The sequence below is a fragment of the Dermacentor variabilis genome, chromosome 2 (genome assembly GCF_050947875.1).
Source record: "Dermacentor variabilis isolate Ectoservices chromosome 2, ASM5094787v1, whole genome shotgun sequence".
Classification (NCBI taxonomy): Eukaryota; Metazoa; Arthropoda; class Arachnida; order Ixodida; family Ixodidae; genus Dermacentor; species Dermacentor variabilis.
Window position 1 is genome coordinate 23977192 of NC_134569.1, and position 23525 is coordinate 24000716.

Sequence of the window (23525 nt, forward strand, 5' to 3'; positions counted from 1 at the left end):
CTAAATCGTCTTCGGTCATCGCGGTAAGTTAGTACGGAACAGTAATACCGTACCGTATACCGCACTTCCGGTACCATAATACGGCACTGCTAAAACTCTCTAATACCTGCCCTGGAACGCCCACTAAAGGTGCGCTAAGCCGGCTCATTAGACCTAGTTTTCTAGTATGTGGAATATTCTAAATGCGAAGTAGGCAGATTTAATGAGTACGTTCCATTAAAATTTGGCTGAAGATGAATATTATACTTCTCTTATAGGTAAAACGTCTGATTCGTACCTTGACAGGGGGCTTTATAAACCAGAAATTACACAAGAACGAGACGTGGGTGGCGCCACCAACCTTAACACGTTTCTACACTGGCTTACCGTGACGTCACTGACTGTGGTAAGCTCTGATAGTTGATTGTTTATCCCTAGCACGGTGACATCTATGACCCCACCCACACATACTGGCGCTCAGGTGTCCGTACGAAATTAATAAAAAAATAAGAAAAAAAATCACGGACTTCTTATATTATCGCTTGACAGATATCAAGCTAGAGAATTTTTTTAGGGGGGGGGGCGGATTTGATGCTGGTGGTATTGCTGCAGGCGGCGTAAGCTTGGCAGACTTCGTCGGCAGGTGCATCGATTCCTGACCGGACAATCGCATTAAGGAATTTCTACATGCCATTCTGGTGTGTCGCGAATTGATGCCACCGCTTCTTAGCCTTTCCATTAGCACGAAGGAGACCTTTGTGGTCTTCTGCAATGTCACTTTTCCAGAAGGAAACATTTTGACGATTGGTTATCTTTTGACACTTGGCGCAGACGATGGGGCGTTGTCAGACGCGGGCGGTCTGGTAATTCAGACATATCTGCGATGCTTCGGCTTGGCGACGACTTTCTTCGACGCAACAGCGACTTCCTCCCCTTCTGAAATGACCGAATTTTCTTGCGAAGGTGGAGCATTCGGTGTAAGACAGCGAGTGGAACGGGTGGTGCCGAGCTGTCAATCATCTTCGCCGCGCTCCTTCTCACTCGCTCATTGGCCATTCTGTTACTGCTTGCCTCCACACGCCTTTTACGTTCTCCCAGCTGTATTTGATAAGAGCCGAAAACACCGAGCGCCCTTGAATTACTCGTACAAACGATGAAAGAGAAGAAAGGGAGTTAACCGAGGGACCCAATTTTTAATAACCATACCATAAGAAGCCAACAAACAATGACACCAAGGATAACATAGGGGAAATCAATTGAACATACAAATTGAGTTAAAGATATAATAAATTAATGGAAATGAAAGTGTATGAAAAAACAACTTGCCGCGGGTGGGAAACGATCCCACGTCCTCGCATTACGCGTGCGATGCTCTTATGTGATGTTTTCGCATTAACAGTGATGCGATGATTTGATGTCTTCGCATTACGCCCGTAATGCAAAGACGTGGGATCGTTCCCCAGCAGCGGCAAGTTGTTTTTTCATCCACTTTCATTTCCATTAATTTATTATATCTTTAACTCAATTTGTATGTTCAAGTGATTTCCCCTATGTTGTCCTTGGTGTCATTGCTTGCTGGCTTCTGATGATATCGCACAAATGACGTTGCAATGGAAGAATAGTTCAGTCTTCACTCCAGCAATATCTGTTGTTGTTGTTTTCTGCCAATGAACGAAAATAAGGGGGATTCTTGAAAGAATACTTGGTGCAAAGGGAACAGTGTTGACGAACAAGGGGGAGCTAGTAATTTCCAGAACCGGCATACAAACAAAAGCACGACGCACAAATAAAAGTATCGCGATAAGTCACAAGCGCGGGATGTTGACGCGTCCATCTTTGCATGTCAATATAGTAAAAGCTTCACATATCTCGCATGTGCGCAGCTCGCGATACATATTTATTATTTTACAATCTTCAAAGATAGCAGGGCGCCCACATTTCTGGGAATGCCTGATGACTACGATTCCCACGCAGTCATCTTGCCATAGGGTGTGGCTCCACGCCTATCTTTGAAGGTCGTAAACTAATAACTACGGGCACAAGAGATATTTCAAGAATTCAGTATCGCGATACGTAGAGACGGCACGCACCAACTCCCAGTCCCTGTGTCTACACTGTGTAAAGTAACTGCACAACGCCGCAATTCTTTACTTTCTCGTTTTGCGCGTTTCTCCGAGTGCCGCTTTTGGAAATGAAAGATTTAGCATAGTCAGTAAGTCAGCGCTGTGTCCTTGCGATGTGTCTCTCCCTCTCTGTCGCACTTGTCAGTTTCCACTGCACCAGGTACACCTCAGACAAAAGTGATCGACGACTATTAGCGACATCTATACGAATACGATAGTGTCGCAGAGCTGCTTCGTCGAGCATGAAAGTGGGTTATCGAATTGATTAAAAGCGAGCGCATCAAACTTAAGCTTGATACGCTCGATGGCTGAGTAGACTGATTTCTCGGTCGATGGCTGAGTCGACTGAGGTCGTGTGTGATTTCTGGCGCCAGAGGTGTTATAAGCACATGTCCCTATGGGGATCGCGACAAAGCGTCGAGATCATGGAGACTGCCCTCTACGCGCGCCAGCTACGGTACATTAAAGCTTGCGATTGCACAAGTGCGACCTCGCATATGGTGCTGCGTTATGCTCGCGCATACGCGACCACGAGGCTGACCACGTGCCAACGTGGTCGAAAGCAGCACAGCGTAAGACCTACATACTAAACACACACACACACACACACACACACACACACACACACACACACACACACACACACACATTTATATATATATATAAATGTGTGTATATATATATACACACATAACGTATACACACACGTATAAATATATATATATAGACGGGGCAGTAGTACAAGCAACGCCAGTCGATACTGCGTGCATTGTGACATTTATTGCCGCAGATTATGTAACAGTGCGGCGAGTACTATGTGGCCGACTGGTGTACATTACGCAAATTGTGGAAATATAATCACAACGCGTGCAGCATTGGGTGGCATCGCGTATACTGTAGCCTATATCGATATACGTGCACCTACGTTATCTAAGGAAGTTGAACTTCTCACAGCATATCATATGCCGTTTTTGTTTTGTTTGTGGCAGACACTGATTCGAAACACTTGCGCACATACTTCTCGCTCCACAGAAAGAGGAGTACAGCACTGCTCTGTAACATAGGGCTCCTACCCCTGCCGAAAACTTGAGGAACACGAAATAGAATATGTATCTGTGTGGGTGACTCCGTGCTCCTGCACACATAGGATTACACCTGGACCTATTTTACTCCTTTTTAAGCTCTCGTCGCGCCTGATTCAGTCAACTGATGCATGATGCATTTCTTCCTGCCTTAAATAATAATAATAATATAATAATAATAATAATAAGACAGCTAGGATTCACACCAAGAAGGTCGCTGCGTCCCCATTACTCCCTCAAGGACAGACGCAGCGAGACAGCTTCGAATTTAGCACGCACACTCGAGTTAGCTGAATGGAATAGCGCACATACAAGGTGCACAAGGCTGGACAGACTCAACCTTTCGCTTGAACTCGGAACCTCGGCCGGACAGCACCGACGCGAAGCGACTCTTCTGTGTCGGTTGTGGTTGAGAGTTGGCTTCACAACAGCTTATTCAGCACTAATTGGAATGAACTAACAGTCCTACTTGTGATGTCTGTAACTGCGAGGCATTTCCTTCTCCCAGCGTAGCGTAGCCAACGGGACTCTTGACTGGTTAACGAGCCGCCTTCTTTTTTTATCCCTCTCTTTTCTCACGGCCACTTAAGGTGACACTCTTTCATTAACTGATAGGAGGATACGTTAATAAAAGGAAAGTGTAAGCGATGTCCACTCCACAGCTTCTGGCCGAGCCACACACGTAGCCTTTGGTACCGAAGAGTGAAACTTCAAAATTATAAAGCATATTGGCACATCTGCAGTTTGCATGAAATACGTCCGTTGCAGTAGGTCAACCGATTTACGAATTACTGATCACTGCACGAGCGCAATAGGCACACACTCAGAAGGCACCACACCACGGCTACGCGGAGCTGCTGCGGTCGTTCGGGTGCGGCTATACGCAATAACTGAGGGACCGCCCATGCGCTGTAGTTTCACCGAGTGATTTCATTCGGCTTCCAATTTCCTTTATTTTACTGCAAACGGTAGTTACATGTGCAGTAAATTACCCGATCGTGCGCGTCCGCCCGATGGTTCGTCACGCTTTTTTGGTTCAGGCCTGCGCGACATTAAAAACGAGGGCATCGGGCTTAGTACCGAACGGACGACCACACAATTTCAAGCGCAGCATTCTACCCACTACGCCACAGCCCCTTAATTATTTTTTATTTCTTGTAGGTGGAGTGCCTTCATTGCAGTGAAGCAAGGACGACGCGCTCACGCTAACACAACACATATCACAAACGCCAGTGGGCTATAAAATTAAACACACGTCAAGAAAAAGAAAAAAAAAGAAAAAATAATGTCTAGTCTTCGTACTTGCGATTTCAGACGATATCACGCGTTATCTTGCTAAATTACCTAGCACCATATTCTAAATGCACAAAGGCAACAAGTTTCTGCGCGCATGCACAATCACTGCTAATTGTTACATTTACAACGCAATATTTTTTTAGTGTGAGCACCTTGGTAATGGCACAAAGTTGTTTGAATAGAGAAGGGCGAAGTTTAGGCAAATCCGCACTCATCTCCATCGTTTCAGCGCATAATGTCTGAAGCGAGGTTTTGTAGACAATAGCGCCCAATTTCCCTATAGTAAATTTTGCAGCAAACTATGAGACCGCGGAGGCCACAGGATCTTTGATTGAGACACGGTGCACAGCTCCGACCCTGGTGCTGCGTCGCGGTGCGCTCTGCCTTTGCTCCATCAGCGTTCGCACAGTGCTGCACGAGCGCTCTAAGATATTCTAGGGTTCGTGGATCAAGCTAGCTTTAACGAATGTGCCTCGCAGAGAGCGTCTAAAGCGTTTGCTGATGCTGCCGCATGCAAGTGGCATGATTTCTCTCTCTCTCTCTCTCTCTCTCTCTCTCTCTCTCTCTCTCATTTTTTTTTTTAGATTCAGGGAGTGTCTTGTAGCGTTATGCAGGCGTTTCCGGCAATTTATTCGGATGAGGGTGTAAACGTTCTGGCTAAGATGACATACTATAATAACTTATGGAAGGAAGGAGGGAAAGAGAAAAGCAGAAGGCAGGGAGGTAAATACGAATAACGGCCGGTTGGCTACCCTACACCAGGGGAATGGGAAAACAAAGATGACAGGGAGAGAGAGGAGGAAAGGAAAGAAGGAAATAATAACTTAAAGGACACGTCGTTCACACTAGTTCCATGATAATCATGCAAGTTCGTGATAAATACGCGAAGTAAATTTACCTTCAACATTAGCCAATAACGGCAACACCGCACGAACTTTATGAGAAACTAGCGCGATTCAGTGAACTGGGTACAAAAGAAGAAATAAAGGGAAAAAAAACCTACGAACTAAAGACGAAACTGCAGCGATGGACATAGGCTATGTTCTTATATGTCTATTCTGTGCTGGTTGCATTTGCAATCAACCATCTTATAATTCGCGCGACAGTAAAAACGTCATATGGAAAGCCAGCTTATCGTACGCTATCGGCAAAGTCGACATATGGCCATGCGAAACATGCATGGCAGTAAAGCGAGTCCTTCTACCCTCTCAGGCTTCCATACAAGTATTGATCTGTGGCAACCAGACATGGCTGCGCAAACTGCGAACTACGTGGCAGTTCGAACAGTACACGGTAACAATGTGTCGCACGCCATTAGCCTACACTTCTCCCCAACTTCGACCACCCTTGTGGCTCCTTAAGGCCGCCCCACATTCAGCGTATTCCCGGCGGCGCGCGGCGTCGACGCTGAGGGTGGCGCGCTCAAGGGATACCGGGTCTCGCCGCCGCCGCCGGAAGCGGCTCGATGAGCGCAGACCAATCGACGCTGGTCCGCGTGCCGCTCGTGTGGCTGGACGCTCTCTCTGGCGGCGTTCATGGGACGACGCCGAGAGGCGCAACGCCAGAAAACGCCGGTAAAAACGCTGAATGTGGGGAGGCCTTTAATCGTATGAAAGTTAGGCGCCCTCCTTTCCCCCTTTCAGTGTCGCTGACGTACCGGTACGTTTTCGCGTTTATGTCTCGCCGTGCCACTGACGTCAGATAGGTATGTGAGGACACCAAGGGAGCATTTGGCATCACTCGTGTCATTTATACGCTTATGCATAACCAAAAATAAACCGTTGTGTTCATTGCATAATATCCGAGAGAAAAAGAAACGACGCTGCAAGTGCATCACCACCGAAAAACTGACATTGAAAGGGATATAAGTACATTAGTTACACTTCTATCCCCCGCTATAACATTCGAATTTTCTCAGAGCTGCATCATTTATCATCATATTATTTAAAAGTCTATTAAAAGAAAGCTTCTGCACAAATAACACTATCGTGCGTTATCCGAAACTACCAAATACCCGCAAAATCAATGCCGCTTCACGGACGAGTGCAACTCTGTGCTTATCTCCAGTCGCAGCTATACAAAAAAAAAAAAAAAAAAAAAAAAAAACCTGTCGTGCTGGTCGCAAATCGCTCGCGCCGTCGAGCATACGATGATCGACAACAGCCGCTTCGGGGTGGCAATTTCACAACATCCGAGAACTAGAGACCTCGTGATTTTTCTTCTGCTGGCCTGCCCGCAAATAGGACATCTTGGCGCCGATGTCAACACTTTCCTTCCCGATTATATTCCTCGTCTGCATTCGGCTGATATTCGCCGGCACGAAGCCATGCAGGACTATCTTATCGCCGACCAAGGCTGCGTCGCGATGCGCGACGCTATAGTGTTGCTTTGGAGCGAAATAAAGCCCTCGCGCTGTCCGATATCAATGGACACCGGGTGGCTGTTTGTTTGGCGATTGCTGGCTCCTTTTATTTTCCGCTTTAGGGCCGTCGCCCTGCTCTACACGTCACTGAGCCCAGCACGACTGCGAATGACCGCTTTACCGAGCTGTCTAAGGCCAGCTACGAGCAATAAACGCTATCAAACGGGAGGAAATTTAGTCCTTGTTTACGGTTCGACTGGTAAAGAGCGTCGCCCAAGGCCGATAACGAACGCGAGCGTCAGGCGGCCTACGTGTCTTCTTAAGACGCGTACGTTTACATGAATTTCACTCCGAGTTTGGCATTTGCACAGCGCATCTGGCGCAATTATACATGCGCTGCGTTTTTTTTTTTCTTTAGCTATACAAAACGCTGAAAAGATCGCCTGTGCACTATCTCAGGTACATTATTCAAGAAGCGGGGCGTGATCTGCATGACAAGTGATTAATTCATTTAATTTCTGACTGTATAGAGCACATGTCGCGATTGATTAATTAAAGCCGGTGAGTTCTCGAGGCATGTCTGCTTGGACCCAATTTTTAACTACCCCAGTTTTGAGATAAACACCCTGAACTGGGTAAAATGGATAGCTGCTCCTTTTTTTTTCTCTCACTTATTTTTCTTTCGTTTATAAGCAGTGCAGGACAAGTGTAACTGAAAGAGCAAGAATTTCACTAGCTAGCTTAGAAGCGTATATCTCAGCGAATATGACATGCGAACTAACCAGCCTGAATTCACAAATCGCAGGGTGTGTCGTTTAGCTGTCGTTTGCGCGGATCCCTCGTACAGTAGGAATCAATGTTATGCGAAACATTTAGCACATATCTGGCTATTAAGCACAGTAGGCCTCTCCAAAGCGTTACCAGATGGACCAACGTGCTCGTGTAACCCAATCAATTGTGTACGAGGACAGCGGCCCGACGACGACGATGGTATGAAGGTGACTGCGATGTCATCGGTAGAGAAATAAGGTCCTTCCTGTGGGGAACCATAGTTAGATTCCACCGGTGCTCAATTAATACTGAAGAGGCCCGAAACGAGGCGAGACAGGAACCAACGTGCCGCAAGGTGCCCGGTTTGAGACAAAGAATGGTTCGTATTGGTTCGACGAAGTTAAATAATGAAAATATGCCTCGCTATTTCTCGTGCAAGTAAATTCGGTCGCCTCTTTGAAAAAACTAGCTCACGGAAGAGAGAACCAGCCCAAGAAGAAGACGTTTGCTACAGGTGGTTCTGAAAGTTTATAGAATTACGATACCTATGCTGCTGATCTGCCCCCCCCCCCCTTTATTTTTGGCCTGACCTACATATATAACGTGGTCTAGCAGATCACTGAATGTATAACGGCAACTTGCCTTATTCTCCTTTCCAAGTGGGTGAGAGTGGTGCCCCCTTACAAGAGACAATTGCCAACCTGCACCTCGCTCTTTATATGTTGATGTTCACACGATTAATAGTATAACACTCATTATTACTACACTTGATATTAAGAACCAAAAAGGTCCTTCCTACGGGGAAACGCGAGGACACACAAACAAGGCGAAAGAGAAACTACGGGCTAGCAACTTTCTCGTGAAGGAGATACCATCTGTCTCAGGATAAGAAAAAGAAAAGCAGTGAAACGAATGGTCTTGCACCGTGTCACATAATCTTCTCACGCCAGCATACGGGCCGCGTTCGTCAGCGGCACCTCGAGCAAGAAGCCAGCCGGGATGCGCGAAGAAGCAGGAGCGTGCCCAGAACACCAGGCAGCATCCGCGGAGCACGCGAGGCAGCATAGGCCCACCTGTGCATCGTCGGTGGGCGCTGCGGCGTCGTGGTCGACAGACGCGCGAGGGGACCCAGTTTGAACGCAGACAAGTCGGCGCGGGCGACAAAGTGGGTCATCCGCAGACGCCGTGAGTCACGCGGCGGTCAAGTGCTTATCGCGCGGGGCGCATCCGCGGCACTTTCTCCCTCGTTGACTAAGGTAGGAGACGAGTGAAGGGCGCGGCCGGAAATCGGCTCGTTCCCCACTGGCTTTGATTCGGCCCCCGCTCTGCCTTCGCTACGCGGCAGCGAGTCGACGAAATAGGAGCTACGCCAAATAACCTGCACTGAGCAAAAAAGAAGGCGCGCATTCATTCGGCACAAGTAAATGGTAAACGAAACTTCCTTTCCTGTCTTTGCTCTAGCCATAGACAAGGTTACGCAATCTACTCTGGCGATCAAGAATGTCAGACGGCAAAAATTGATAAGCCCCACGGTGAGGGCACGGCTGGTGACACTTGCTTCCGTGTCGGAGGAACATGGCCAGGATAACGTAACAATCTCATTCCGGTGCTTTTCACTCTTCGCCAGTGGTCTAAATTCTGACCAGACGTAGGTACTAGGCGTCGTGCGCCAGCTCACGTCTGACTGTGGAAAAAAGCAACTATCATTATGATGTTTGTTGAAAGAAATAAGGCCGCACCTGCGAAGGATGTCATAGAACGGCCAGCGAGGAGTGTGCAATGAAATGGGAAGAGAAAGGAGAGATTATAAAGCTAGAACAAAAGACGGACCATTTTGTATACTTACAGTATTTGCAACACATCAACCATGAGCGTATTTTACTCAGGACATAGGCGGGGCACATGACGAGTACATTCGAACAAGAGGTGAGGATAAGCCATTGCAGATAGAGAGTGATTCCAGAAATTTGCAGTGTCCACACCTCTGATCACTGGCTAGTGTGGAGGCGTTTCTGAGGTGGACAAACTACATGGCCCCGCCTCACTCCTAACCTCTCAGGCACGTACGCCTATATCTGGCAAATACAGATTTCTCTACGGTGTTTCCGCACACCATATGGTGCTTCCGCCTACGCTATCAGCCGGATCAGCCGATCGTGGAAGGTGGATCATCGGGAGGAATAGAAATGGTTGCGTGATGGGGTTTGTACCAGCCGCGTACACATTCTGCGCGTGCGCGAAGGCACCAGGGGATGAAAACCGCCACAAACACGACACGACATGAAACTGTCCAGATCAATGGATACAAGCAAAGTTAGTGTCAAAATTTGAACATGCAAGCCTAGTATTTTTTTCCCTACAGATGTATCAAGAAAAACTCAATAAAATCTGTATCGTTGCCCGGTGAATATCTACGCTTCGATCTATGGCTGACAGAGACGTTCGTGGAGAACTAGCGAATAGCCGAGCCTATTTCTTGCGTGACGATATACCTACACGCAACGGTGGCACAGTAGCTGCCTCACGTAATAGGCCTAGTCTTACTCAATTTCCGCAGGGATTGAAAGTGGGCACACAAAGAATTGCTGCAGCGACGCGAGCGACCGCCGTCTCAGAGCCGCTGTAGTCCGGCTGTAAACTGGCTTCTGTATCAGCCAGCTATACCGACTTCCGCGCCCCCCCGCCCAACGATCTTGAAATCGATCAAAAGCGCCGCCGTCGACGGTTGTGCGGGCGCGGCCCTGAAAATGAACAAGGTCATCGGGTGAGAATGGCCACGAAAGAAAAAGCAAAGAAATATATGCGAAAAACAAAAATCGCTACGTTCGAATGCAATCACGGATCCGGGCGGTTCTATCCGTTTGTCTGGAAAGTTCGACAGCACGAGGCTAAGCCAAACACAAGCACATACAATACGAGCGCAGAAACACATAGCGGACAGCTCAGTATGTGTGATACATCGCAAATATTACAGCGGTACAACACGGCGCTATACACGACGATGCGTAGAATCTGCAGAGGCGGGCACTACAAACGAGGGACGGCGAAAAACAGTTAACAAACGGCAGTAAAATGAATTATGGATCACAAAGATATGCAAATCAATCGGAAGAACAGATGAACACACGCGATCCGAAAAGCGACTTCGTATTGCGAGTGCGCCACGGCATACTCGAACATAAAAAGAAAGAAAATAAAAATAAAAGCGCGGCAAGACATAAAGAACCCCTCTCCTTGGCGAGGAATGCAATATCATTAGGGACATAGAAAAAAAAAAAGTACGTGGTGCTGTTCGATCAGGCACAGAAATAAAAACTCGACATGCGAAAGCCGCGTGCGAAAGGCACACATACGCCGTCGCCAACGGGCCATTACATTGTCGGCCGGGCCATTATAAATATACGCGAGTGAGAACGGAGCTTGACGCGATCGTGGCGCCGTGGCGAGAAAGACCTTGATAACGGCCCCGACCGGACCTGCCACAGGAATGAATCACGCGCCCGCTTCTCCTTTCGCATTATACATTTGAGCTCGCCTCGCCACTATTATTGCCGCCACAGCGAAGGCGCCCCGGTGTAAGTACGCGGACAGGGGCAAGCCCTTTCTCGGTTGCGCGCACGTTGGCGAAAAAGTTCCGACGGCGGGGATGGACGAGAAAGAGCGGCGCGGCTCCGTGTAGCGGTGCAAATAGAAAGAGGGCGCGTCGACGTGCCCTTCCGCGAATTGCGCGCGATTTCCGATCTGACCGGTCGCGTCGGAGATTCTTCGCGCGGTCTCCCGCTGCTTGCTTTTGCACGGACGCACCGAGCCGCTCCGTGGGGCGGCAGACTCCGAAGGCTCAAGGGGAAGAGTCGCTCCTGCTTCTGATTAAACGCGCGTACTCACACAGACTACGCTGCCATTTTGGCAGAATGAAACGCATTTGCCAAGAAAGCACGGTGCGCCCTTCCTGAAAAATATCTTGCGCCATCGAAATTAAAGACTAAACTAGGCAACAGAGTGCAACTGCGCTCACGTCTACTAAGCTGAAACAGGGGCGTTTCCGTTTGTGTTGAGCGCATTGAAATCGAAACCTTCGGTGAACACATACACACACATGCACACACACATACACGCACGCAAAACTGCGGCGCGCTTTCCCTGGTGAAAACACTCTTCAGAGACCTGTTGGCCCTACGACTGGCTGTTGTTGACTACAGCCTCTTCGGGAAGAGCAAATCGCGCGGCCTGGCTCCCCGTGGTGGCTTACACGATGTCCACGGGAAGCTTACGAAGTTTTACCCGTCTACATGAGTTGCGCGCAGTGGAGAGAAGTGTTGCCCATTCTAACAAGATGACCGCAGGGAAACACGTAACTGCATCACTTGTTCTTTGGTAGCTTTTATCGTTATTAAAGGAGCGGCTTCCCAAGCATTAGTTCCCAAGCAGCACTATCCGCGTGAACCGTAAAAGCGGTCGCGCTGTGGCTCTCCCTCCGTCCCGGAGAGGAGTGTGCGCTTTCGTCTTCGCTCGGCGTCCGCCGCGCTGCACCGAATTTGAGGGGCTCACCCACGGAAGCCCCGGACGACCGGCAGACAGCCGGCCAGTATGGCCCTACGGAAGCAGCCGTATCACTCCACACAGACACACACATTGGAGCCCCGTTTTGTGAGACGCTGATCACGCAGAGATTAAGGCAGGATATCCTCCATGTGGACTCCCGGAGCGCAGAACCTGCGGCTGACAGAATGGTCGACCATCGAAGGCTCAATGTGGGCCAGCAGAATCAGGGACACCACCGTTCGGTTGCCAGCGTGCCCAAGTGTAAGCTCGCAAAGTGCGCTCGACGGATGGCGCGCGCATAGCTTGCGGTGCCAACGCTACGCCGAAAGCTCCAGTGCAAAACTAAATCAGGTCACGTAAGGCGTAATGGCAGATATAGAAAATGTACATTTACAAGTATAGTGCTGAAGCTCCGCATACGGAAGAATTTTGGTCATACGCTGCAAGTTGTTACGTGTCCTCCAGGGAGCGTTCTGCCGCAAACATTTTTCATATCGGCTCATTAATAACTGAGATAGAAATACTTCAGTGCCGCGAACCCATGATTTCTAAAATGATTTCAGGAGGCGAGCTCCACTACATAGCGAGACTCTCTCTCCGCTCGCCCCGTCTAGCCTCCGCAAGCGAAATTCCTTCCCTGCATTCTCCCATGCCGGACCCCGAGGATCGCGTGACACATACGTCACGGGCATCGACTTCACTTTTCTTTTTCCTGGCTTTTTTCTTTCGGCGCTGCGCACTTCCGCTGGCGGCGTTGCGCGCGATCTGTTATCGTTTTGCGCAGCGCACAATTTTGCGCGCTTTGCACAAGGACGCATGACTAGCGGTATAATAAAGTGCTACACGAATACTGAAGCAGAACAAGCGGATCGCAGAGCATGATCACGGCGCTGAAACACGGCAAAAAATGGCATAGTTTCGGTATCTGCGCACGTGACTGCATGACCGTGGGAACAAGCAGACGAAGCGGAAGTACATCTCTCTTGCTTCGGCGCTAAGTAAAACAAACAAACAACAACAAAAAAGAAACGCGTTGACATTCTGTTTGTGTGTTTTATTATTTCTCTAAACATCAATTCGTCAATTCAAGCAACAGATCACACAGATGACAGATGTCTTGAATAATTCTCGAAGTCACGTGTCACCACGATCAACGTCACACTGCGGGTAGCTGTACTAGGCGCAGGTACACGAGTACGTCATCCTCCGGCTTGGAGCGCGGCGGCCGCGAGGAGAAGGGAAAAGGGCGTTCGGTTTGAAATTTCAGATCTTTCCGCGGCGCGTAGCGATGTAATTAATACCTTGCGGACACGATCGTTATCGCGCATTGTATGATCTGCGCTTGTCAGCTCAAAATGGCCAGACCTGGTGAGGGGCCCATTAACAGCACTGCTAGACTGCATACAAGCCGTTTAGGCACGCGCGGTGTTTCACAAACGACGCCAGCTCAGAGTTGACATCACACTACCACCATAACCAAAGTTACGAAGGGAAGCAGAAAGTCGGATGGTGATAATACACGACTCGGCACTTATGCCTTTGTATTGGTACCCCGAATGTATAGATGGTCTACGCAAATCACTGCCACGAGGAAGGCACTGTTGTGCGCTACATATGGTCACAGAAATTTGATTACCGCTTCATGACGCACGAAACTGAAGCAGTGGTTTGGCGAGCGCCCCGAGGTACTGTGCCTCCTGTCAAATGCCAAGCTGATGGCTTGAGACAGCTGGTCCCGTATATTACATTAATGTCTCACATGTCGCATTAATGTGCACATTAATGTGCACGAATATCAGAACAAAGTCATACCTTTAGCCCTGTATTTCCTCTTGATTTAAAACATTTTTTTTAAATTAATCAATGTTCTGCGGATTTACGGGCCAAAACCACCACATAGTTAGGAGGTACGCCGTAGCGGGGTGCTCCGGATTAATTTTGACCGCCTGATACTTTACGTGACCCAGTGCACGGCACACAGGCCCCCCGTTCCTCCCCCCTCTCTCTCTCTTTTCTCGCCCAAATTGAAATGCGGCCGCGACTGCCGGGATATGGTCCCGCGCCCTCAGGCTTACCAGCGCTACGCCATAGCCACTACGCCACCACGGCAGGTTGGCTAAGAAGCAAATAGACGTACAATGGTTATGGCAAAAACAGGGCGACACTTTGCGCCAGCCAAACCAGAGGGTACGCAAGCAATGTAGCGGTTACAGTATAATTTTGCCATCCTTACTTTTGTAATTTTGAGACTTTGCTGCTTTATTAATAATATGATTCTTAAAATGCTTACCTAAATATGCATCGCACTTTACCGTCTCTCCATCTCCAAACTACTTTTCTGCTTTACGAACGAAAGTAGTCATGTGTCTTTTTATCCAAGCTTGCCCAACGCCGTGTAGACGTACACCCCCTTTCAATGTCACCATTTTTGCCTAGTATACGTAAACTTCAGGAAGCATGCTTGCCCCGTATTCAAAAACCACCCTCGCATTGACGTTTTTCCAGTGAGCCTGCCGAATGTATGCGACAGCGCCGCCGACTCGACGGTATAGTAAAATTTACACTTCCACTATGGCCTCCCAGATTGTAGGTGAGCGCGCCGGTGATCTGGGAGACATGCTGCCACAAAGCTCCAAGACGGTCACTGCGATGAGCAAGCACTCCCGTTAAAGGACGCTAAGTAGGAACACTGAAACAACTTATAACCATTGGGTACTCTGCGAGACGCAGTCTCCACTTGTTTGGCAGGAAAGTTTTGGTTAGTGGCTAAGAAAACGAAAGTCGAAGTTTAGAGCTTTGAATTTCGCTCGCTAACGACAGCGCAAGTGTCAAAGTAAAAAATTTTAAGCTGTCTTCGCGCGTTTGCACCGTCTCTGTGCGCAGAACGTTCTAGAAACACTGTAGCGTGAGTCTGTGGTCCCTCTAAAATGCACTGTAGTCTTTGTTTATCGCCATAATGTTAACTAGTCCCGCACAGATGCTCTCAATATCCGTGACGTCACGGGCAGCTACTCGGAAGCTTAGACTGCGCCGCCATTCGTATTTCATTCTTGTGACTTCTCTGGCTTGCTAACCCTCTGCACGTGGTAAGATCGATATTTTCGGTGATCTAGAAGCGTTATTACGAATATTCTTAGTACTGAACTTAGTATGTATTGAGAAACGCGTCTCCTCTACAACACATTCCTGTAAGCGCTAGGTTAATTCAACTTTAGCTCACGCATCGTGGGGCAGGAAAGCGCACTTCACACATAAATTTGGAGTAGTCCTATGGCTGTGTCACGCTGTTTCCTCTACAGCTGCGTTTTTGGGCCCCTGACTTACTTAAGCCCGCGTTACTTAAGCGACTACTGAAGCCCGCGTTTCACCGAGCAGAAAGTGAATAGTATTCCTGGATTAGTATTCCAGGAATACTAGAAAGTCTGCGAACCAGAAAGTCTGCCAACCGAATCTCACTAACTGAATAACCTCATACAAAAAGGCCTTTCTCAACTGTATCGGAACCAGTATGACTCCCTTGACGCCGCCTTTTTCGCGTGCCACATGTTGCAATGGCACTGCAGGAAAAGCTATTGTCCGCTATGCCAGTGCTGCACTTCGTGCGCCTCGGTGTTGGTTTCTGTGGGAGACTAAATGTGTCGCGGAGGACACAGAACGAAGTCAGTCAGAGCGACAGTGGTACTGAGAACACGTGTGCACTTAACATCGCGACTGCACATTGGAGCAGGACACGAGCGGGGACAATGGCGGCCGCGAGGTGCTTACGACCGCCAGTATAGGCGTAGCACCGACGGCGGAAAGGGTGCTGTTGCCGGCGCACAACCTTCGCCTCCGTAGCGGGCCCGGCAGAAAAACACTTTGTCAACTCTTTCGCCCCTCAGACGCGCCTTCACAGATAGCGCATGTGGGGGAGCGAAAACGAATGAAACGAGCAAAGAGAGAGAGAGCTGCTAGGAGCAAATAGCCCGATGTCAAATGCCCTCGTCCGATATCAACAGCTTCGTCGTGGCAAACAACGCGGCCTAGTCTGCGAAGCGAGCAGTGCCGCAAAATTGTGCGAATGGCCGTCGACAGCGAACAGAGCCGCGATGCCCGGCAGGAGGAGGCGTCGGGTTTGCGAAAACACGTGACCACACCGCAGAACGCCCAATATACGGCATACCCTCCCAAATATTCTATGTGCAGGCCACTCCACGTGCTAACGCATTTACAAAAATCCGCCTTGCAATCTTCGCCAATCTGGAGAACCGAGCGGAAATCTACGGTACCGTCGTCATGTACAAAGTTCTCTTCGCAGGCGCTGTAGTCCGTACGGAATTACCACGATAATCTATAGGTTTGCGAGATCTGTAGCAACAAAAGCAAGCAAATGTTGCTTCTTTTTACCTCTTCTCAAGTGTGGGAAAAGACGTGCTCCCGGAGAAGGTGTGTTATGGATGTGGTAAACATTATTGATTGGCATCAATACATACCGCTTCGGCTGAGGGGAGAACTTGTGGAAGCGAATGAAAAAAAAAGGGGGGGGGGTTGAACTATGGCGGTATGAAATTTTTTGAATAATTATCGGAAAGCCTCTGCGCTCGCACTTCTTCACTGGGAGTTGGAAGGAGCGCGGACCATTTGCAAAAATGTTGCTGTGCATCGGGGAGAAATGTATTTTCCAACAAAACCACTTCGGAATACAGAGAAGTAGAAGGAAGTATTGTTAAAACATGTTGGCGGGCTAGTTGGTTTGGATTTACGATAAAATGTGAAAACGCAACCGGACGAGGACAGAGATAGAAACCAACACACTATTGTTCCCATCCAACAGCTTCGCCTTTACTACCTCGGATCCCTGCACACCTTTATACTGTGGGAGGGTTCAGCATTGGTAAAGGATAACGTCCACAATACATTCCTCCTCGGTGGCCAGGTGTGGGTGAACTATTACGATATTAAATTTTCTGAGTAAATCTAGGAAAGCCTTTACACTCGCTCTTCCTCTAAAGTTGAAGTAGGAGGGGGAGTAACGAAAGGAATCTAGTTTGTGAACGAGTTCTTGTTTGAAAAACCGACTTGCATGACTGCCGACTTCAATTTCTGCATTTTTTTAATATGCGGCACTGTAAGGATAGCCTTCCTCAATCATCGACGACAATAGCTGCGTAACTCATGCAATCGAACATGCACAGCTACCTGAACGCAGGTAGGGCCGGGAACACTTATTTTGCAACCGCTTTGCGAAGCGCGAGGTTTCAAATCTTGCCGCTAGAGGTCGCTACGAGGATTCAGTGTCACAAACTATCATCATCATCATGACCCATTTATTATGTTGACCACGTTATGGTTGGAATATCACCTTGTAAGGCAGCAGACCTACAGAACTTTGCAAATGGTCCGTTAGGTTTTTCTTGAAAAATTAATTACATTTGATGCACTCGCGTGTCATCCGATATAACAGCCCAACTAACGTCGCCACCACAATAACCGTTAATTTCCATATTCATTTCGCAAGGCGCATCAAGATTTTCGTTGAGCGCATCGAACTGTCTCGCTACTCAACATGTTTTGACAAGCCGTGAGCAGTGTGACCACGTCATCGCTGACCTCTGGATGGGCACTCTGAGACTCGCTAACAAAGTACGCCCGATGGTTTCCGCAGCGTCTCCACAACGCCGATGCCGTTCGAGGAATATTTCCTAATAAAATTTTGATAGGAACCTAATAAGAACAATAGTACAGTTATTTTTTTTCTATTTTCTTTCAAACCTGGGGAACACACATTAATAAAGGCATTGCACACGTACAATTTGCGGAAATCTGCACGGTGGAGGAAGTTGCACGAAAGGGGACACTGTCATCCATGCACCAACACCTTCCTGGGGTGATGTAGCACTACAATCTGGGCTAACCAGGAGGCTAGTAGACATCTTCCTAAGACTGAATAGACCGCCTTTATGACGAATTGCATTACGCTGTCGCGAAACACGTCATCAGTACCTTAGCTGGTAAGAAAAAGCATGTTGCTTTTGTGCGGTGTCAAGCCCACGTAGCCTTCGAGGTCAAAGTACAGGGGTGAGAGTAGAATAAAAAGATATAGGAGTGGGAGTCACGGGACGCGCCTTCCTAAAATATTGTAAAAGAGTCCACAATGGCACTCTCCTCGGCGTTCCCAATTCAAAACAAGTACAGGGGGAACGCGACGAACACTGCCGCCATTATGGCGCCTGCAGGGAAGTTGAGGAAGCTGGTGGAGGGATGAAAGTTTTCTCTCATCAACTGTCTACGGGCTTATGAAGTCACCGCGAGATGCCTATTGTATTGCGGTCGAACTGCGGTTCCGCGCAAGCCGGCCAGCTGCAACTAAATTACGACTGATGGGAACTGGAAGGAAGTGAACTGCTGTCGCGCGGTCATCATTAAGAGACGCAAGAATGCTCGAACCTAAAAAAGAAAACATAACATAATACGCCGTGACTGTACTGTGTACCAGACCACAGCCCTTCTGATCTCCTTGCCGTTCGTGTTCCGTGGCGCTGTGCGAGAGCACCGAGCTCGCGACCTAAGTTCACAGGTTCAAAACATGTCGACTCCGCGTCTATTTTTCTTTAAATATTACCGCACTATTAACATTTTCTTTTATCGTCAAATGCGTTGATGTGAGGTCAGGTCGACAGAACTGGCACTGACATATTAAGTCTTCCATCTGCAACATTTGAACAAAAGTCGTTGATCCGCTACGATGGGAGGAAAAGAAAAGTAATAATTTGGCTACTCTGTCGGCCCAGTGACACTACTCTTCAATATTTTTAATAGCCACCATGGAGAATCGAGCGCTATGGTGAGAGAGAGAATAAACATTTTTATTAGGTAAATGCAGCTTTGGAGAGGCATCCTCATTCCAGAATGCCTTGAGCTCGGGCCGCGTCCTGGGCCCTCGCAATCAGCCGTTGCTGATCCTCGAGGTCGGAGCTGGCCAAGGCTCTCTCCCAAAGCTCGTTAGTGGGGTAAGGGTTCGGGTAAGGGTAAGATTTACGAGCGCTATGGTGTACTTTCTTTAAAAACGTCGCATGCTCGATATCTAGACGCAATATGTGAAACAGCATTCCAGCGAGTCTCTTCAGCAATCTCTAAAAAAACTATATAATCTGATTAGTGTACGTTTTATAAACGTCGTGTGTGTAAGTCGAACTTATTCTGTAATCGAAACTATCCTGTTTTTTTTCTATTATTAATGTGAATTGAAAAGAAATGTTGGCACTATTATTGGGCTTGGTTATACTGGTGCCGCTTCGGGCACTTTTTTTTTTTTTAAACCTATAACCTCACATTTGTAGTCGGCATTCAGCTGTACTTCCACACAGTACGAGAGACTCAGTGTCCGTCTTGTTTACGTGTTCGCGATCGGCATTTTGTGATTTGACATTTCTTTTACCCTTTAGCATAACTGTGAAACAATTTTTGAAAAGAAATTTGTGTAGAGCTCCCACGAACAGTGTGGTGTTTGGGACTTCAAATATAAGCACAGGTCGCGGGTTTGGTTTCCGGCCGCATTTCGATGAGGGGGGGGGGGGGGGGGCAAAATATAAAAACGCTCCTAACGCTTATATTTGAATACACTATACAGAACCCAAGGTTGGCCAAAATTGATCCGGTGCCCTGGAATGTACGGCGTCTACCGCATGTCCCCATATTTGCTTCGTGAAGTTAAACCTAATTAATCAATCAGACTTTCAGTTTAATACCCGGGCCACACGGGCACAGAAAATTGCATTCAGTAGTTAAGGCCTTAAGTTCCTGAATGACATTTTTTTCGGCGGAGCTTCCACACGTCCAAATTTAATGACATTTGACCCGATGATGTCGATAACAGCGTCTTCTGAGGTGAGCAACTTAAGGACAATAATAAAAATGCTAAACATGAATTCAGAACTTTAACCTGCCTTCATGGCTAGTAAAAATGTAGAAATAAGCATACTATGGTGCCGCTAGCTTTAGTTTGTCGCTGTCTCTTACAATGTTGCACTTTTGCAACATTGTAACGTTACAATGTTTGTCGCTGCCTCTTACAAATGTTGCACGATGGCAATGAAATCGTCCTTGTCGTAGGCGTGTTGCCAACATTTAACACCACTCCGCTGGCAGCAGCATCTCATATGTATTCTTTTTTTCATTATAGCAAACTTGATGTGCTTGTTTATGTGTGCTGTATGGCAACCCCTGAAAAATGTGTTTGTAGCTAAATAGGATGTCGTCTCAAATAATTTAAGTAAACCGGACAGGGCATACTATGGCGTCGACAGTACGTATTTCTCAAGTCGAAGGAGTTCTGGTGAACCACTTTGGTGACGAATGGCATTAAGGCAAACGCCATTTGATTTGCCCGTGTGGCACACAATGCAAATGACATTAAATTTTAAGACATTTCTGTGCCGGTGTGGCACGGGTGCAACCAAGCACGTTCCGATAAGTTAAACAAAAAAGAAAAAGGAAAGCAGCGCCTACCGGAACGAAAACGTCGCATAGAGAGGCACTCCACTGTATCGCCCACGGCTTGACCGATAGCGTCCTGCCACGGTCTGCTCGGCTGATCGCATCACGATAGCGACAATAGCTAACGCACCGGATTTCGCTGGACGGAGCTTTCGTCACGCTCTTTTTGGTGGTATGAAGGTGTCGCGTTGCGTTTTCTTTTTTGCACTTATTTATCTTCAAGACTGGCAGATACATTGCCAGTCAAATACAGGCGTGTTGCACTCAACTCTGAACGATAATAATAATATTTGGGGTTTTACGTGCCAAAACCACTTTCTGATTATGAGGCACGCCGTAGTGGAGGACTCCGGAAATTTTGACCACCTGGGGTTCTTTAACGTGCACCTAAATCTAAGCACACAGGTGTTTTCGCATTTCGCCCCCATCGAAATGCGGCCGCCATAGCCGGGATTCGATCCCGCGACCTCGTGCTCAGCTGCCCAACACCATAGCCACTGAGCAACCACGGCGGGTTCAACTCTGAACGAGCGACAAGGTACAATTAAGCGTCGCACGGGAAAGGTGCAACTTTCTAAACTCTAAAGCTGAAGAAGACACCGAGGAAAGTGGCATACTGGTCGACCCATGAGGGAACAACAAGGCCTTACCCTGAAATGTTTCGCCTAGAACGTGACTAGCGCCAACATGAGTCCCAATTCGCACGTGTTGACTCGTACCCGAGTGCGTCACGTCGATTTGCTCCAATGATTAATCCACATCGCATGCAGAACAACTGATCTGTCGTCTGCACGTTAAAATCTGCCAAGTTGCGAACTTTTAACACCACGGACGTCTCGAGAACCTCGTGGCATCAAATGAATTATACAGCGTCCATAAGCACACGTGGGCACCTGCTGAACATGTAAGAAAAGAGACGGGACAAGGGTACGCTCTGCTCACTGCAATAATAATCGAGAGCATTGAAGCAGCAACAATTAAGACACTGCCCCTGGATATCGCGTACCGGACAAGCATGGAACCATAAATCAGTCGTCGAGAAAGGGTATGCAAATCATCAATCAATGACGTGTTATCGAAAACTCCACCGGCCGACCGGAAATTCCATTTCACGAAAATAAAAACAAAACAAATTAAATTATGGGGTTTAACGTGCCAAAACCACTTTCTGATTATGAGGCACGCAGTAGTGGAGGACTCCGGAAATTTCGACCACCTGGGGTTCCTTTATGTGCACCTAAATCTACATTTCACGAAAATTGCAATAAGTTATAGCAACTGGCAGTGCGAAGGCAGCATGATAGCAGTAAAGCTGCATCGCCAGGCTTTGGGAATGAGGGCATCAAAATATTATCAGGTTCCTCATACAGCCCCTATATATCGGGTACAACCGATCAATTGTGTCGATACGCCTCGCGGCGTGACGACAAAATGATGAACGCGTGTCTTGTCGGAGTTCAGCTGCTTAGTGTCGATTTCTGCCAATGCGCCTAGACGCTTTAAAATGCGAAAATAGTAGCTGCCGAGTGGAAATATGACGTTGACAGCCGATCAAAAAACAGTAAAACAATGCTTGTCACACAACTTCGGAATGCCGGGAGCACACACACGAATTTTCGAACGCCCAACCGAATTTCAGATCAATGTCATCCGAATTTGTTCGCAGAATGCCGTGCACCGCAGACTGACGCGATTTCTTTCGAGAAGCGATGTGCATGCCAGAAAGGCACGTCGCGTAGTACGCGATCCACTCACCATGCTCCCGTCCATGTCGTCCGATTCGTGTTCCATCCGGAAGGCTGGAAGCGGGATGCGGTTTTTGACACGAATTTTGGCAGTTGGCGGGACGCAGGGCGAGAAGAATGACCAGCGGCACAAACGAAGCGCTGGTTTGAAGCACACCACCCACCGGCGACGCTCAGACGAAACGCAGGCGAACGTAACTAACTGTCGCCGCTGCGACGGCGGCGCACAATGCCAATATCAAGCACGCAGGTGCAGTCGATGACACGGTAAGATGGCACGCCGAAGCCCCCTTCACTTTCAGTCAAGTCGATCAAAGGGGAGGCATACGTTCACGCACGTTCTCAATCCAAACGGTGCTGATCACATGGGTCACCAACGGGCACGCGCCGAGTGCAAATCGCCTAGCGCAATAGTACCGAGGACAATCGCCCAACTGCATCGGAGGCAGCCTACCAACTCCGCGGTTACGAGAGGCGCGGCGGCGCCGCACTCGCTGAGGGAGAGAGATAAAAGGAGAGAGAGAGAGAAATCCAGAATGAAGCTCCGCCCTGCGCGCGCTCCGATTGGCGCGCCGCGGCGCCAATCGGGTCTATGAGATTCTAGGCGATGATAATTAATTGCCCGATCAGTCTGGAAGTCTGGAGCGGTAGCATTGCGCGTTTGCTGGATCAGTGTAGCATAGGGGTAGCACTCGGAGTCGGCCAGCCATATTGCGCTCAAATTCGAGCGCGCTTCTCCGCGCGCGCGCTATCTGCCTTCGGCCGCGGGCTGCACCGACTGTGCTTCTTTCGTGGCGGCGCATTTGTTCTCCTGTTTCCGTGGCGTTTCTCGTTTCCTGCCTTTCGATTTTTCGCTTCTGGGTAGCACTATCGGTTGCTGTGAAACAGTTCGAGGCGCGTATGGCAAGCATGTTTTCGACCTCACCGACGTATAAAGAAGGGCCGTGAACAACGAAGTCACAGCGAGAACCGTAACAGTTTGCTGAAACGGGTGAAAAATTTGAAGGACGCTTCAGTTCCGTCTTTAAGTGTGGAACGCGACAGCATTCAAAGACACCTGATGGCTTTTCATGTTTACCGGCAACTAGCTTTGGTGGTAGAAGAGTGGTTGGGCATGCGTGTTTCGGAATTATTTTTTGCCAAAGCGACG

At 48.3% G+C, this 23525-nt stretch overlaps 1 protein-coding gene across 8 annotated transcripts in view; it reads right to left on the reverse strand.

Moving 5' to 3' along the window:
• LOC142571514 (AT-rich interactive domain-containing protein 3C-like) overlaps nucleotides 1-22834 on the reverse strand; it is a 253855-nt gene extending 231021 nt beyond the window's left edge. For all 8 annotated transcript variants that reach the window (XM_075679937.1, XM_075679934.1, XM_075679935.1 and 5 more), the window contains exon 1: nucleotides 22386-22834. In XM_075679937.1, the coding sequence (XP_075536052.1) occupies nucleotides 22386-22421 (36 nt within the window). In that variant the 5' untranslated portion in view covers nucleotides 22422-22834. The remainder of the gene's footprint in view (nucleotides 1-22385) is intronic.
• Nucleotides 22835-23525: the final 691 nt, after the last annotated feature.